The 17338-nt window shown below is 44.7% G+C and overlaps 1 protein-coding gene across 10 annotated transcripts in view; it reads right to left on the bottom strand.

Annotated features, from left to right (window-relative positions):
• KIF16B (kinesin family member 16B) overlaps positions 1-17338 on the bottom strand; it is a 243920-nt gene that overhangs the window by 104223 nt on the left and 122359 nt on the right. For all 10 annotated transcript variants that reach the window (XM_032461796.1, XM_032461793.1, XM_032461794.1 and 7 more), the window contains 2 exons: positions 2340-2422; positions 895-983 (listed from right to left, as the gene is read on the bottom strand). In XM_032461796.1, the coding sequence (XP_032317687.1) occupies positions 895-983; positions 2340-2422 (172 nt within the window). The remainder of the gene's footprint in view (positions 1-894; positions 984-2339; positions 2423-17338) is intronic.

Below are 17338 nucleotides of genomic sequence, written 5' to 3'. Positions count from 1 at the left end.
GGAGGAGGGCAGGTGGTCATTGGTGGGGAGTCAGACAGACCTGGACACGCACCGCAGCTCTGCCCACAAAGCCGAGATGGGCAGACGTACAACGATTCTCTACACGTGAAACTGAGAAAAAGTCAACGTGAGAAATTCTAGGAGAGGCGCTTGGTGCCGCGCCTGCGCACAGTGACTACGAAACAGACACCAGCTCTGATTCTTTCACTCAGCTAGCAATCTACCGCCACTGTGTCACAGGAGGTTCTCCTTGTGGGAAAGAGACAATCACAGGACTTCACTAAACGAGAAAGGACCCCAGAATCCTTTCATCCAGTTCCCCGTTTGGGGGCACTTTCATTATCATTTCACGAGTGAAACCACAAAGGGCCTGAGCAGCTCTGCCGGCCGCAAGGTCACCTGCCACAAGTCCCTTTAAAACACTACCGCTGTCCTCAGTGGTCCCCTAGCACCTGCAAGTACTGCACATAGCTTCCTGGGATCCGAAGCCCTGCGAGGCAGTGTTGTCTCTGCTATTACATTAAGTTTAGGACATGAAACGAAAGCGCCTACCTAAGCCGATGGGACTGTGCACTGAGCACTCAAAGTGCCGACTCTGACAGCCCTGCAGGTGAGAATGAGGCTGAACAACCCTTATCCGTGCCTGCCCGCTGTTCAGCGGAGACCCAGGATGCGTCCTCCCATTTGAGTCGTGACTGTAACTAAGTAAAAGGATGTGCAGACAGCGAGGGGTGGAAAGGAAGCTGGAAAATGATGACAGCTGATCTGACAGCGAGTCCTAACTGCAGAAGTTTTATTTTTACCTTATTTTTTTTTTTAAGTGACTTTAATGGAGTCGCAACAAAGACCACCAGGGCAACAATCACAGGGAAGGGCGCGCCGCTGTCCACTCACCCTGGGTTGTACAACATGACGGCGGAGAGGTTCTCACAGGACTTGGAGAGGTCGGTCATGGACAGGCTGAGGGAGGACAGGAGGCCACTCTACGAGCAGACACAGGGCAGGGCGGTTACGTCGCAGGCAAGGGAAGGCTGCACTCTGCACCCGCTGCCTTCCGCTCATGACGGGCAATGAGGGGCGTGTGCTCCCGAGTGGCACACTTCCAACTGGTCCATCTGGGGACGGCCCGCCAAGGACAGTCAGGCTAGGGATCCACCTGGAGCCCAAGCCCCACACTAAGCACCACTGGGGCCCAGCATGCTCGGACAGGAACCACAGTCCTGTCGGTCCCCTGATTAGGCTGCTGCGTTCAGGGGAGGGAAAGGCTCATGGCATCTTTGCCATCCCCTGCTCCCCGGCAGGTATGGTACCCTGGCAGCAGCAGCCCTCACACTTGCTGAGGGGATGCAGATGCGGATGCAGAGGGAGGAGAAGGGAGACGAAAATAGCCAGAGCTGGACCTGTCCACAGAAAGCCAGTGGCAAATGTGTTTTCTTCCTTCTCTGTCTCTGCAACTGTGTCCCAGAAAGGGCCCCAGGGAGACCCTGGCTGAACAGGTAAGAGGCTTCACTGGCTGGGAATGGCAGCCTAGAGAAGGTGGGCTTCGTGACTTTCTCGTTAGTTCCCATCTAAGGTGCTGCGTAACTCAGGGTGAAGGGCAAACCCTTCTGGGTCAGCAGGCCAGGGCGGCAGCCCCAGCTCCCCACTTGCTGGCTATGGAACAGGTGAGTCTCAGTTTCTCATCTGGAGCCCCTGTGACGTGGGGGTAATGATGGCCTCAGTAGAGATAAAGTGGTCCACGTGGGAGTGCTGCTCATGGCCATACCAGCCATGACTATGACCGTCCTCGGTCTAACGACAGCCCTGGGTCCCTAGACAGACTTCTCCTCCTCTCTCTGGTCCTCTGCCCACCTCCCCCATCCAGCACTTGAAGTGCCCTCTGGATGGTCCAGCCAATCAAGCTGGAGTCACCCCCTCTCTGCTTCACACCCCAATCAAAAATCCAATTTACTGAAAATGAAAATAAAAAATGAGCAAACTTTGAGATGACAGTGATTCTGATACTGGGTTAACTCCCAAAACAGATGCTTGTAAGTGGAAGTCAGTCTCCACTTAATGGAAAATGATGTCCATCTCCACTGCGGGGGATGAAGGGCTGAGGAGGAGGGTCCAGAACGAGTGTTTCTCCTTCTGCTCTGGCTTTCACCTGCCACCCGACTTCCTCAGGCCATCGCCCGCTGGGAAGCAAACCCCTAGAATCAATTCAGGCTGCAGGGCTTTTCAGGTGGTTAGGGCTCCAGTAAGTCACGCTGCTGGCGTAGAGTGGAGACCCCCCAGCCCAGCCTCCCGCCTCCCCGCTCCAGAGCACAGTTGGTGCCTGGAGGCCCCATGCTACTCACTTTCCTCTTCTCCCTGAGCTTGGCGGCCTCCTTTGGGTGGTTAAAGCGAAACATGTTGGTCCTCCCCAGGAGTATGACAGCACCTAAGAACACACAAAACCGCCATGAGTTTCGGCGAGCAGCCTGGTCGGTCGGCAACATCCTCACGTGGGATTCTACAGCTGAAGTGTAATTTCCAGTGTCCTGTAAAACAACACAATAAAGGAAAGCTTTAGTCGCAAAAGTCTGCTTACATAAGCCAATTTTAAATCTTCAAATGCTTTTACTTTTATAGCCAAGTGTCGCGATACTTCTGTTGCCCAGGGCAGAAGTGATGGGTCTGAACATTACAATTATCGTATGAGATTTAAAACTTACTACACCGATAATTATTTTGATTGTTGAGAAGAAAAACAGAAATCAGTTCTCCAAAGAGATGCTGGAATATCAAGAAAAGAAAAGCATAAGGTCACCAATTTAGGGAACGTTTATTAATGTTGATAAAAGTAGAAACCTCAAAGGAAAGTACTTTCAAAAGAAAACATGGTGAAACCCCAGAGTACAGGTCACTATTACCAAAATCTCCCTCAGAACTCGACAGGGAGAAAAGTGTGCACATGTCATGTCTACTTCCATGTAAAAACACTGCTTCTTGTTAAAAACCCTGTTAAAATGTAGGTGGCCACACTGGACAGACAAGAATGGTTCCTTTTGATTGACAAGTGTTCTGCTTATTCAGAAAACGATTACAAGGGGCAAGAGAATTGAGTGTAAATGCCCCAGGGTAACAAAATCACCAGCTGGGGAGAGAAATCTCAGCTTGATTGAGCAAATACATGCTTCCTAAGGCCGGAGCCGTCCGAAGCTGGCACGGATGTCGCAGGAGGCACTGAGCCCCTTGTCCCTGGGGGGATTTAAGAGATTCAGACTCTTAGCTGGTCCCATTGACAACTGAGAGTCTGCCAGGCCTCAGAACAGGCCCCCATGTTCAATCTTTGCCCTGAAAAATTATGCAACTGATTTGGGAAGGTAAGACCCTCGTACTGCAAGTCACCCATGAAGCATCTAAGTGCGGAGTGAGGGTACTGTAGGTGGGGACAGGCTCTGGCACCGAGGACCTGAGCTGGGTCTCACAGGACAGTAGAGGACAAGAGAGGTGCCCCATGTGAGGGTGACCGTGGGGAGGGTCTGAGCCTTAGACAGGAGATGAGCCTCCTGACTCTGGAGAAAGGAGAGAGTCAAGTCCAGCCAAAATGCAGGACATCTGAAGACTCCATATTGGATAGATGAGGCCAAAACAGACCGTGAAGCCTTGGCAGCTGGGATAAAGGATCTGCAACAAAGCTCAGAAAGACTGGTGACCAAAGAGAAATTCCAGCTAGTGGATATCCTGGGCGTCCTGTGCAAATCTCAAAAACAAAACCATTAGCTGTGAACACTTAAAAATCTATAGTTTTCACAAAGAAGTCTGAGTTTCTGGCTTCACTTCAAAAATGAGAAGCTCCGGGATAAGTAGATCTGTGCTGTCACTGGGCTGCTGGCGGCCGCCCCTTGTGGGCAGGACCCGGGACCTCTCGCTGACCACAGGCCCCAGCCTTCCACTCAGGGACTGTCTCCCCCTGGACCCTGCAGCTAACGTCATTGCCCCAGACAGCTCCTCCCGGGCCTCAGACCGGCAGACCTGCCTGCCTATTCGACACACTGTCTCAGATTCTCGTTTCAAATGCAATATGGTTAAAGCCTATCAGGTTTAGATCATAACCACAGGGAGCGACTGAAGGGTTGTTCAGTAGAAACGAAGTCACTGTGAGCAGGAGGACACAGTTCTAGGAGACTCGGAAGGGCAGCAGTGGGTGTGATCCACACTACAACCTGCTTGTCCCCCGCGTGTAACACTGCGTCTGTGTATTTTCCAGTTATGGAAAGGTACCCTTACTACAATGAAGAAAGGTGTTTCCCACGCCTTTTATGACTAGGACTCAAAACTGTGTGCCACACAGAAAGTCAGAAACTAAACAGCCACGTCCAGGACATATGTGAATTTAATGCTCTTAAAGTGACAATAGAGATTAATAAGGCAATCTCATCAGAGGGGTTAATTACATCAAATCCAATTCTTTTTTCCCCTGTTAATCAAGTGCCCAGCCATGCAAGTTGAAAATTGCCAAAATATGTTAATGGAAAAATAGAATAGTATTTCAGAGACCTAATTCATATCTCATTAAATCACTGAAAATAATCTTGCCACTCATGTGTTTGCACAAAATACACATATCAAGTCACCAGTGCTTCCCTCCAGATCTTAAATTCTCTCTCATTACGAATGACTCCTTGATCTGAGGTTTAATGTGATTAATCAGAGCAGATGGACTTTCTATGATGCACTTAATTTGTCATTTTTAAAGAACATCTAAACCTCCTTGAGATACATGATGGCATCTTTGAGATTACTGAGCGCTCGTTCAGTCCTTGAGGCCAGACAAATTCCAGACGGTCTTAAAGGGGGATGGAGGGGAAATGGCAAGATGGAAGGGTAGACAAAGGCTCTTGTTAACAAAAAAAGGCCTTTGGTCAATCTCTGAATGAAACCACGAATGCTAGTTCCACTGGAGATTTTCTACTTTTGATATTTCAGGTACCCTGAAAAACACATAAACATTTCTGGTGATTTCTAAGGAGTGCAGTGATAATGATCATGAATATCACTGTTAATGACCATCCTCAAATTTTATGTGAGATTTTCTAAATTCTGACTACTGCGCAAATAAACCTACTTTTTTTTTTTTAACTAAATGTTGTCATTTGAATATTTCTGAGGTGATGGTGTTGGAATTATTTCGTTCTGGGTTACAACTAAGAGGAACAAACACAACAACCATTCCCAAATCTGCGTGGTCCATGGTAATATAAGCTTACAGGCCAGAAACAGGGGGCCCCTTGCAATTCTGCCTCGGGGCTCCACATTCTGAAATTAATCATGCTTTAGAAAGGCCCTCCTCAGCCCACTGCCCCCCCCCATACAGACAGGATGCAACACACTGTCAAACCACGCCCGCTGGAAGTTTTAGACACAGCAGCCAGGAAAGCAAAGCTCTGTCTGTAAACACATCATTTTCCCAAATAGCATTGCATGGGAGGTCGGGATAAAGGAGGGCTCTTTTTTCATTTCCTAATTCAAGCAAAAAAAAAAAAAAAAAGTGCATTCTGTGTGACAATTCTTCTGATTTAGTCTTTAAAATATTTATTAAAATAAGTTATGGCAATGGCATCACTTGGGGGACCTGCTGAAGTCTGATTTCCACTAACCGACGCCAGTACTTAACAGATCACACAATGTGTTCCAGGGCCGTGGACTCTCATGACACTGGCTTTTAAGACACTTGAAATGTAGTAATTGTTCTTTATCTCAGAAATGGCTTTGGGTAGCGAGGTGGGGAAGATTTGAGATCTGACACGGTGCTTGTGGTGGGTGAGAAAGTTTCACAGGGATTCTACTGGATGCAAACACGTCACGTGGCTTGCGGCGGACAGCTGGAATGGACGAGTGACAAACACTTGGCCTCACAGGCAGCCAGCAGGTGTCCGTACCAAAGCACAGATCCTCTGGACCTCCAGTGAGGACCTGTGATCCCTTACCAAAGAGCCACAGAGGCCTCTCCTTTTCAATGTTTATAGTTCAAATGTGGATTTACAATTTCCTGCTCTAGATAAATCACTTAAACCTTTGTTTACCTTTGGCAAAGTGAAAATTGCAAACTTAGATTCTGGGACCCTGGAACAGAAAGAAAATTGATTTTCAGTCTTCTTTATTGAGATTTGCAGTCAAATAACCCCCAAGAATTATTTGTCCAACTGCACACACCACAGGCTTGAGCATGGAGCTTTATAAAATTTCAAGATGCCCCGTCCCATCTGCAAAGAAGTTTTTAGACGTGCGGGTGTCTAGGTGTGAGATGAGGGATGAGAGAGAGAGATGCATTTTTCTTCTTAAAGCCTCAGGGAAGATACAAAAGAGTAAATGGAGCAGGTCTGATCCTTCAGAAAGAAAATGGAAAAAGTATATGAAATAATTAGGGGATGATTCCAAATAGTAGGCAATAAAATGTTAAATTCTAAGGTATTGAATGGAAAGCATTATTAACTATCAAACTATAAGTACCTCCAAATACACAGGGGACTGGGTCCAGGATGCCAAAATCCCAGATGCTCCAGTCCCTTTTATAAAATGGCCTGGTATTTGCATATAAACTACCCACGTCCTCCCCTGTACTTTAAATCATCTCTAGATTACTTATAATACCTAATACACTGTAAATGCTATGTAAATAGTTGCCAAAGCACAGAAAATTCAAGTTTTATAGTTTTTGGAATTTTTTCCCGGAGTATTTCCAACCTCCTAGTGGTTGGTTGAATCCACTAGGATGCAGAACCCGCAGGTGCAGAGGGCTGACTGCAATTTTCTTTCCATTCACACCTAGTCGTTCATCTTCTTCGTTGCCAACAATACTCCTTATTCTGCTGGTAACGATCTCAACTATTCACGTGCTCCAAGTTGTCAATATTCCAAAGTTCCTTCCAAAATGCCTCCCTCCTCCTGTCTTCCTAAATACCAACAGTCTCCTAGCTTCATCACCCCCCTTCTCTACTGCGCGCCTCCAGGCCGCCCTTGGCCGTCCAGGCCGGGCTGTCCTTCACCTCCGCGACCACGTGACGTCTCCCGAGTGGTGCCCACCCTGCACGGGAAATCCCTGCCGCCAGTCTGGGAACCCGGGCGCTACAAACGCGTCACGATTCTGCAGCCAGGGCTACTTGGTCTCCCGCCGCTTCTGCCCCCTACCTCACCCGCTCTCCAGTCTACAGATAATTCTTCACTAAACACTTTGGTCGAAGTACACCTGAGTCACTTTCTCACCGTGGACCATTATGACAAATTCACTTACTCACTTTGGAATCCAGCTGCGGGTAAATCTCTCCTTGGTCACCTTGGTCAGCAGTCTAAAGCCACCTAGGGGACAAGTCCTGGTCCCGCCTGAGGTGGAGCAGCGCCCTCCCCAGCCTCTCCCTGTGAGCGTAGCTACGGCCAAGGGCCTGACGGGTCACCTGCAGCGGGCACTCGAGGGCCCTGAAAAGAACAGAAGCAGGTGGACTGAAGGAGACCAGCACCTAAAGCAGCACTGAACCCATGAGGAATTTCCCACTGCCTTCCCCTAGCGGCCCCAGCTTCATCTGGGAGGAAACCCAAAGTCGGCATCAGTGCAAAAGAGAGAAGTCCAGGAGCAGCCCCCTAGCTCGGGGCCAGGAGGGAGAGGGGCCAGCAGCAGCGGCAGCAGCAGGGCCCACAGGGGCCCGCCCCCAGGAGGGAGGGGCGAGTCTCTGTCCAATCACAGGAGCTGTGGGCCCAGGAGGGTGGGGCGGACCCTGGTTGCTTTATTTTTCCTCTCTGACGCCCTCACCACTTGGCCCCGGACATGGGCACTAGCACAGGAGGAACACGAAGGAATAATATAAGTAAAGCTTCAGATTTCTAGCAGTGGGGGGCGAAGTGGCGGGTAGAACAGGAAAGATCCAAGAAACCAGGAAGTACCTGGGAGGTGGCATGGAGGGCAAAGCTCATCAGGGAAGCGACCTCATGGAATTGTTTAGGAACTCCCGGGCCACCCCCAACTCTGCAGGCACGGAGCTGACCACTGACAGCTCCCTGAGTGTTTAAAAACGGGATGAAAAGACCACTGCTAAGCTTCCAGGCTGCCCACTGGATGGCACACACCCGGGATGGACTGCAAAGGCTCTGAAAACCAAATAGGCATTGGAGCCAGAATCATGACCCATAGAGACTGGTTCTCACTTACAGTCTAAATCCAACCGGGTCAACTGCCTGCTAAAACAAGCAAGCAAAAAGTCAACACTTCCCAGAGGATTCAAACAAGACCCAGAGTCTTACAACACAATATAAAAATGTCCAAAATATAATTCAGTATTACTCAGCATATAAAGAACTAGAAAAACCTCAACTTGCATGGCAAAAACCAAACAAGTGATGCTAATGCTCAGATCACAAAATTTTAAATCAGCTATTATAAGTGTTCAAACAATTTATCCGATAGGGAGCCCGGAAAACCGTGTGTGTCGATGGGGAGGGTGGATATCACGGGAGAATACCTAGATGAAACAAGATAAGCAAAATGTTAATAATTATTGAAATTGGGTGATGGGTAATGAAGGTTAGTTAAAATATTCTCTATTTTGTGTATGTTTGAAAACTCCATAATTAAAAAAAAATTCAGTTTTCTATATCAAATGACTTAGAAATAAAAAGGATGTGCCTTAAAAAAAAAAGTTCAAACTCGGGTGAACACTCTTGGAAGGTAAGTAATTTCAACAAAGAAATAAAGGATATGAAGAAGAATCAAATATTCCAACTGAAAATTACAAAAACCAAAATTAAAAAACTCATTGTTTGATTGATTCAGTGACAGAATGGAGATGACAAAGTAAAAAAAAAAAAGAAAAATCAGTGAATGTGAGGACAGATCAACTGAAATTATCTCATCTGAAAAGCAAAGACGGGGAGGGTACAGCTCTAGCGGCAGAGTGCGTGCCCAGCAGGCAGGAGGCCTTGAGTTCAATCCCCAGTACCTCTGTTAAATAAATAAATAAACCTAATTACCTCCCCCACAAAAAAGAAGAGAAAAGCAAAAAGAAAAAAGTTTGCTGGAAGATGAAAATAATTAAACAGAGCCTCAGACTCTGTGGGACAACACTACAATAATTAACACTCATGTAACAGGGTCCCAGACAGAGTGTGATGCAGAAAAACAATATTTAAAAAAATAATGGCTGAGAACTTCTCAAATCTGGAGAAAGACAGAAACCCACAGATGCAAGAAGCTTGTTAAACATCAAACAGGTAAACTCCAAGAAATCTACACCAAGTCACACAGTGAAGCCACCCTAAGGGGGTGTCCAGCTGAAAATGAAACTTAAAAAGGAGTGAGTGATCATGATAAATAGATGTGATGATTCAAACAAGAGAAGAAGGGAGTTAAAGAAATGGACAAAGGGTTGTCTCCTGCACCAAAGTCTGGGCAGGACTTCATGACTAGCCTTGGTCCTCATACTAAAGTGTGCATCAGAATCTCCTGCAGGAAAAAGGAGCCCTCCTACACTGCTGGTGGGAATGTAAGCTGGCGCAGCCATCATGGAGGGCAGCCTGGAGATTCCTCAAAAAACTAAAAATAGACTTACCCTATGATCCAGCAATCACACTCCTGGGCACATTATCTGGAGAAAATTATAATTTGAAAAGACACGTGCACCCCAGTGTTCACAGCAGCACTATTTACAATAGCCAAGACATGGAAACAGCCTAAATGTCCACCTACAGATGACTGGAGAAAGAAGATATGGTTTATTCATACAATGGAATATTATTCAGCCTTAAAAAAAGAATGAAATCATGCCATCTGCAGCAACATGGACGGACCCAGAGATGATCATATTAAATGAAGTAATACAGAGAAAGACAAATACCATGATGTCACTTATATGTGGAATCTAAAAAAAAAAAATGATACTCATCTTATTTACAAAACAGAAACAGACTCACAGACATAGAAAACAAACTGTGGTTACCAAAGGGGAAAGGGTGGGGAGGAAAAAATTAGGAATCTGGGATTAACAGATACACATTACTATATATAAAACAGATAACCAAAAAGCACCTACTATATTGCACAGGGAACTATACTCAATTTCTTGTAAAAACATATAATGGAAACGAATCTGAAAAAAACATATGTATGTATACATGTAACTGAATCACTTTGTTGTATACCTGAATCTAACATTGTAAATCAACTACACTTTAATTATAAAAAAATTTTTTTGAACTCTCCTGCAGGACTTATAAAAAAAAAAATCATCCAGACTGCTGGACCCACTCCCAGATTTTTTGATTCCACAGGTCAAGGATGGGGCCTGGGAATCTGCATTTTGAAAAGCTACCAGGCGATGTTGATCTTGCTGAGCTGGGGACACACTCTAAGAACCACTGGCTTTGGGTACAGTCTTTAAAACAGGTGGGGATCTGCTCCTCAAAAGTTCCTGCTGAATGAATCAGCCACGTGCAAGTAACAGGTGTCAGATCTGCAGGCCTCACACCTGCGGAAGAAATCTAATGAGTGCTCAAGGACAAAGACAGGTGAGTCACATGGGAGGTGAGACACAGATCTGCTGGCTCTTTGTAACATGTAAAAGGTCTTGTCTGTTCACTAGACATCTTGGCTAAACTGCTCAAAAATTTACCTTCCTTTCTAGTTCCACTAAAATTCTTTTTTAATTTGTCACTGCACAACTCATAGCAGGCCTTCGGCAGATGAAAGTTTAATCAGAGGCTCTCAGCTCCACTCCCTAGACAATCACCTGTTCCCTCTAAGAGCTTGCATAGATGCAAATATATTTTGGCACTCGAGCGTGATGCGCTCAAGTGCACCTGCGCGCCGACTCCCCAGGTGGAGGTTCTGCAGCCCTTCTCACAGGACAGAGGAACGTCAGTGGCTCTGACAAACCAGCAGGACCAAAGGAGGCCACTGCTATGAACGGAAAAATTAATGAGAGTTGACAACTATCAGCTTTAAACTAATATATGACAGAAAAAATAAGAAAAAATACTAATACTAAATTAAATACTAATAATTAAAATAAGAGAAAATAGTTTCTGGCCATTGTAAGGCCAAGGTTGAAATTTTTCATTATAACCTATCTGATTTTTTCATACATTTCATAGTAAATACAGGAGAAAAAAAGAAAAAAAGAAAAATCTCAGGTCTGAGACTCTACCAAACATAGCTCAAGGCTTACGGACTGGACACCGAGGTCAATGCAAAGACCTCCTCATTCTGTGGGATCGTGGGAGTGAGGGAAAGGACACCTCAGAGAACACACCACTGAAGGGCACACAAAGATGCGAGGCCGCGTATCTGAGGCACTGTTCCTAGAAGAACCCACAAATGAGGAGAAAGCCTTCGCAGGCAGGGCCTTGGGCAACACATGTTACAGACGTCGTCACGTTTAATGCTCACAGGACCAGCAGATGGTTTTCTTTTTAGTGACGTTAATCAGATGGAAACACTGCCGTCACTTAAGGCAGAGGAAGTACCATTTATGCAATCTGAAAGGAGTGAGGAAGTTAACTGATACAGGTAAAAAATTTCCCCTGCAATGGAGACAGTCTGCTAAGCACAGCTAAATCTCCTATTAGTTGACACTCACAAGTGTCTTAAGTGATGATCTTTATAAGGAAGTGGTAATTACTACACGTGCTTTTCAATGACACAGCCTAACACATACATTTCCAAATGAAGTCTAATTTACTAATGGAAGGAAACCTTTAAATACCAAGTATCAGCAATCTACTAGAAGTTGGTGGTAAAAAGTTAGGATTCCTAGGTGAACCAGGAATCCAGTTAAACGTGGTGTTAATATGGTTAGATCTTATTACATTATAGTATCTGCATTCTCTGTGCTTGATAACTTTATTAAAAAATCATTTCATGGGTAAAAGCCAAAGCAGTTTGTGGAGTATGAGTATGCTTGCTTCCCTGTTATTATTATGTACATATACCTTTTTAATTTAATTTAATTAAGTACATATAACTTTTTTTTTGGTTTACTCTTTTTTTTTCCTTTAAAAAATAAAAATCTTACAGATACAGCTGAATATCCTTTTGCCTGATCAAGCCCCTCCCCACTTCTCCAACAGTTAACACTATTCTAATGTAGGCACGTTTGAGTCCCATTCACTTTTTTTTTTTTAATTTTTACTACTTGTATTTGTAACAATAAACAATATAACAGATTATATTGTGTTTAAAAAACACGCTCCAGTTCTCATTTTAATACTCAAAAATTAAGAAAGTGGTGAACTCTAAACCTCAATTTCTGAAGAACTGTCCATGTTTTTCCTTTGATGGAATCTTTTGGTCTTAAAGTGCATAGATCAAAAAAAAAAAAAAGTTACCATCTTGCTCTCTCACGTAGTGTCTTGAAACACAAAGCCAGCTTATATCTCACTGCCCCAAGACCCGCTAATGACACTTCTACTCAGTGTACCGTGTTTTAGTGCTTTAGCATTTCCATGTCGATTTCATTAGCATTGACACTGCGGAAGCTGTCGGCCGCACAGCAGAATTCCGAAGGAACGCAAGCCCATCAGGTCTGAAAACCAGGGCACCGAGGTAATAAGACACGTAAGAGTGCTCTGCAGGGAAAGACCAGGCTGACAATTAACCTTCAATGCCAATTAGCACTACTACTTTCTTAGGACAAGTCATAGCTCCAATATGAAGATCAAAAATTTAGTTCCAGCCATCTCTAACTTGAATAGGCATATTTTTTTCTAATGGACTTCAAAAGTTTAAGATTAAAAAAAAAAAAAGTTGATAAAAAATACTGCATGGGAGATAGACTTATTATTTACTTACCTTGCCCCAATCCATAAGAGAATTAGAGACATAATCATAGCCACATAAGTACATGGCAATGGAATGATAAGCAATTTCTCTAAACTAAACAAATATGATAGTAATTTTTGAAGGGAGATGGAAGGATAACCCCAATATTAAATTCCAAGTGGCTCCCATATTAAACAATATACACTGTAAAAGTTCCTTGTTCAGTCTGTAGTGTGGATTTCTGAACTTGTTACTGAAGGCAAGTTCCTGTGCCCGCCACGCCATAAGGCCAAAGTGAAACATGAGTTTGGAGCAGAGAAAGGTTTACTGCAGGGCCGAGCAAGGAGGACGGGGTGGCTTATGCTCAGGAAAACCCCGAACTCCCCGAAGGGTTTCAGCAAAGCATATTTAAAGGCCAGGTGAGGAAGGGGGGTTGCAGGCATGTGATCAGCTTGTGCAAAGTCTCTGGTTGATGTGGAGGTAACAGGGCGGCCAACACTACCAACCCCCAGGCGCCAGAATGTCTGGGGGCTACGGGCTCTCGATCCTCATGTGGCTAATTTCTTCCCTTTAGTGGTGGTTTTTAGCATCTGAAAACTCAGGAAATAAACATGAGATACTATGATCTGGGTCCTTCGGAAAGGAGCTGCAGCAGAGGACATGGGGGAGGGGTCTGACCCTGGAAGGGCCCCACAGGGTCCTGCTCGGTTACAAACTCACATTCTCACAAAAACATCACACACAGAACAGCTTCCAAGCAAATCCACAAGAGCCTATTTAACCCATAACAGGGCAGGAGCCACGGTCACTGGAATCCACCTGGCAGCCTTCTTGGCGTCCAGGCGCCAGGACGGTGGTGGTGTAAGTTCCGGAAGCTCCAGAGAAACAAGGCTGGCAGGGAAGGCACAGAGGAAACAGTTCGATGGCTGGGCCACAACGCAGGGGAGCAGCAGCCGAAGTCAACTCTGGGGGCTACTTGGGGTCCCAGCACTGCTTATGCCCGAGAATGCCTCAAAGTAATCCCAACTGTAACTCCTTCTGGAACTTTCTGTGAGGGGCTCCACTAACACAGCAGGCTGCATGTGAGGTGTCTGGAAGAACAACACACAAGACTGGGAAGCCCTGGGGTCCAGACACTGCATTCTTTGGGCCTCACTTCCCCATGTGGTTTTAAATCGATCTCCTCAAAGGCTCTCTGTGCTCGTAATAGTCAAAATAGATTATTATATAGAATATATAAGAAAGGTTTTTTCTTTTCTATTTTTGAGCAGGTCATGTATATAGCCCTGTTCAGAATTTCATATACACGAATAAACACAATTCACCAAGCACATAAATTAAAAGCCTTCAAAGTTTTACAGCAGGAAATAGATGAAGACTCAAACACAAGGGGCATACTAACTAAACAGAAGTCCCAAGATGAAAATATGTATTTTAAAAAATGAAAACAAGTCAAATGAAATTAGAATCTAATTTCTCAAAGGATATTTTAGCTTGACAAAATGAGTCTAAAATTTCTTTGAAAAAAGTTAATAGGCATGAATAGCAAAAACCACTCAGATAAGGATGGCAATTAAAGTATATTCCAACACAACAAGTGTTAAAACTGTGAGATACTGGGTCTAAAAATACAGAACAAAGTAAAGCCAAGATATAGATACAGTACTTTGGGCTACTTTTTTCTTTTCTTGAAGGGGAGGGGAAGTAATCAGGTTTATTTATCATTATTGTTTCTTTTTTTTAATGGCGGTCCTGGCGATTGAACCCAGGACCTTGTGCATGCTAAGCACACCCTCCCACTGATCTATACCCTCCCCCTTGTGTGACTTCTTAATTTTTTTGGTAAAGTAAGTTTCTTCAAAAGGGAGGACAGACAGGTGGTCTGGCTGTGGTCCAAATCCAGTGACATACTTCATTTGTGGGGTCATGTGTCAACTGTGTACCCTCCAGTTACACCTGTTGTTCATGCAAGTCTATGTGTTCTCAGCCAGAGACTGCACTGAAGAGCCTTACATAGTGAACTCTTGTCTGTCAGTCAATTATGGTGACTTTCTGGGCTCAGGGCAGAGACACCTTCTCACCATGATTAGCACTGGTGCCTGGCAAGAACCAGATTCCTCACCCCTTACTGCCAGGGCTGTTATCCTGGCTACAAAAAAAAAAAAAAAAAAAAAAAAAAAAAAAAAAAACAAACAGGAAATGCTGCTTTGGTAATGATCACTGGGTGCTCACTGTTTCCTGGGCTGGTCACCTACTACTGCTGACCTCTGACCTTCCTGGCCAGCTCCAGGGCACCAGATGTCTCCCAAGCTCAACTAACCTTGAGACTGAAAAATACTAAGAGTAAAAAGCTGATGGAGAGACCCGTGGGTGGATGGGTGGATGACTGGAGATGGGTGCACGGGTGGGTACTCCATCCGCTGCTTTTAGAATCTCTTTGATGGATTCTGTGAATGTCCCACAATGATCCCACTGGTCCAGACTACCTGTCCTTCGTTTCTGAGATAACTCCTTGGAACTGATTTCTGGTATGACTTCATCAACACACATAAACCACGTGCTTTCCAGTCCCCATCTGACCAATTCCTATGTCACAGCAGATATGGCATTACAGTATGTAACCATGAAAAACTGTAATTATAAAAAATACACATACTATACCCAAAAGGGCTTAAGATATAATGTCAACTTCTCTCTTTCCTTCCTTCTTGCACAGCTCAGTACAAAAGCCATCACACAGGGCTGAGCACAGTAAGCATCAGCTTGTGAACAGAAGGAAGTCTTGGCGTGGGGTGAGGAAGGTGTCTGCACCAGGAGAAGGGTGAGGGCGATGGTGGCCCGGCATGGGGTGTCACAGCCTGAGCTGGAAGAAGAGGGTCCCTGAACGAGGAAGGCGCAGAAGTGACAGGGTACTGGTTACATAATGGGAATCAAGTTTATCACTGTCAGAACAGGGGCTACAGATAAGAAAAGGGAGAAAACTAGAAAGAACTCAAAGGAACTGGGTTAGAATTAGAAGTATTGCTGTGAACTCCTAGTTAGCACTACAGATTGTGAAATACAGGTATGTCAATATACCAATATAAACAGACACAGAAATAGCGTTGTAAATGTGGTTTGCACACACACGTGCATTTCCCTAACTCTGTTAACCGACAGGGCCTGTGAGCAGCAACACTTCAACAGCAGTCGAGTGCCCAGGTCTTGGTTTCTAAATCCCATTCCCACTAAAAGGAAGCAGGGTTCCTTGGAGAACTGGCTGGTTCCAGAAAAGGACTGGATGAGCCTGCAATATCTTGTGTCAGAAAGTAAGGAAGTGGTAACAGACGATAGGGACAAGCCAAAAGAACACAAAACCCAACTTGAAGGAATTCCCACTGGGACAATTTGGTCATCAAAACAAGTAATGATAGAAATGGACCAAAAGGTACCAAACACAATAGCAAGACATGTGATGCCATCCATTTAAATAAATGAATGAATAAATAACCGGCAAGAAGAGAAAGCTCTTTCTTGCAGTAAAAAGCCAACTAACAAGGGTAGAAGGAAGAAAATCGCCATGTGTCAGCCATCAGAGTAATAATTACATCAGCTCCCCCCACCCCCACCAAGGGAAACCAATGGATTCTAAAACCAGCGGGTGAAAGTATGATACAGAATGGCATATTTACGATCCCAAAGTGCCTTTGCAATATTCTCTTTAAAGAAAGGGGTGAGAGATTAACTTCAGAGAGAAGAAGCCTTGCACGCTCCTCCTGAAGGGAATAATCACAACGAGCATCCTAGGTCATGGGACAAACAGAAACCACGGACCAGGACATGAGAAAAACAAAGCATCAGTTCTCTGGCATTACTGTCAAAAATAGTGCTAGTCTACTCACGAGGAAGCAGCAGATAAATCCTACGTTTATGTAGAAGAACATTCCACAATGTATCTGACCAGCAGTTTTCAAAACTGCCACAGTCACAAAAGTCAAGGAAAGATCAAGGAACATTTCCAGACTGAAGGAGACTAGAGACATGGCCAAAAATGCAACACGATGCCGGACTGAATAACGGATACTGCTGGGACAAACGGCCAAACTTGAAGGGGGTCTGAGAATCTGCTGGTAGGAATGCACCTGGTACTTCCTTAACTTGGATGGTCACGTTGGCATTCCGTCAGAGAACGCCACTGTTTGAAGGAAACACACAGAACTACTCAGGGGGTATAGGAGCATCAACAGTTCCAAATATCCTGAAATGAAAAAGTTCTTGCAAATTTTCTACAATACTGAAACAATTTCAAAAGGAAAAAGAATATGATACCAGATCCTGTATGTATAATTATTCATAAAAAGGATGTAAATAAAGTAATCAAATTATTAAAAGAAGCCACTGTGTTAAGGTTTTGTATTTGAAGGTCACTTTTTTCACTTAAATTCCTTTAAAGTCATATTTCCGTAACAGCAATAGCTTTCAAGCTACTACATATATGTTTAATTTAACAAGACAACAGGCATTTTATAAAGAAGTCCTCCCGCAAAACAGAAGAGAACACAGCCTCATGAAGCCAACAGTCTTTGTCCT

The sequence above is a fragment of the Camelus ferus genome, chromosome 19 (assembly GCF_009834535.1).
Source record: "Camelus ferus isolate YT-003-E chromosome 19, BCGSAC_Cfer_1.0, whole genome shotgun sequence".
Classification (NCBI taxonomy): Eukaryota; Metazoa; Chordata; class Mammalia; order Artiodactyla; family Camelidae; genus Camelus; species Camelus ferus.
This window is presented reverse-complemented; position numbering and strand designations above follow the sequence as displayed.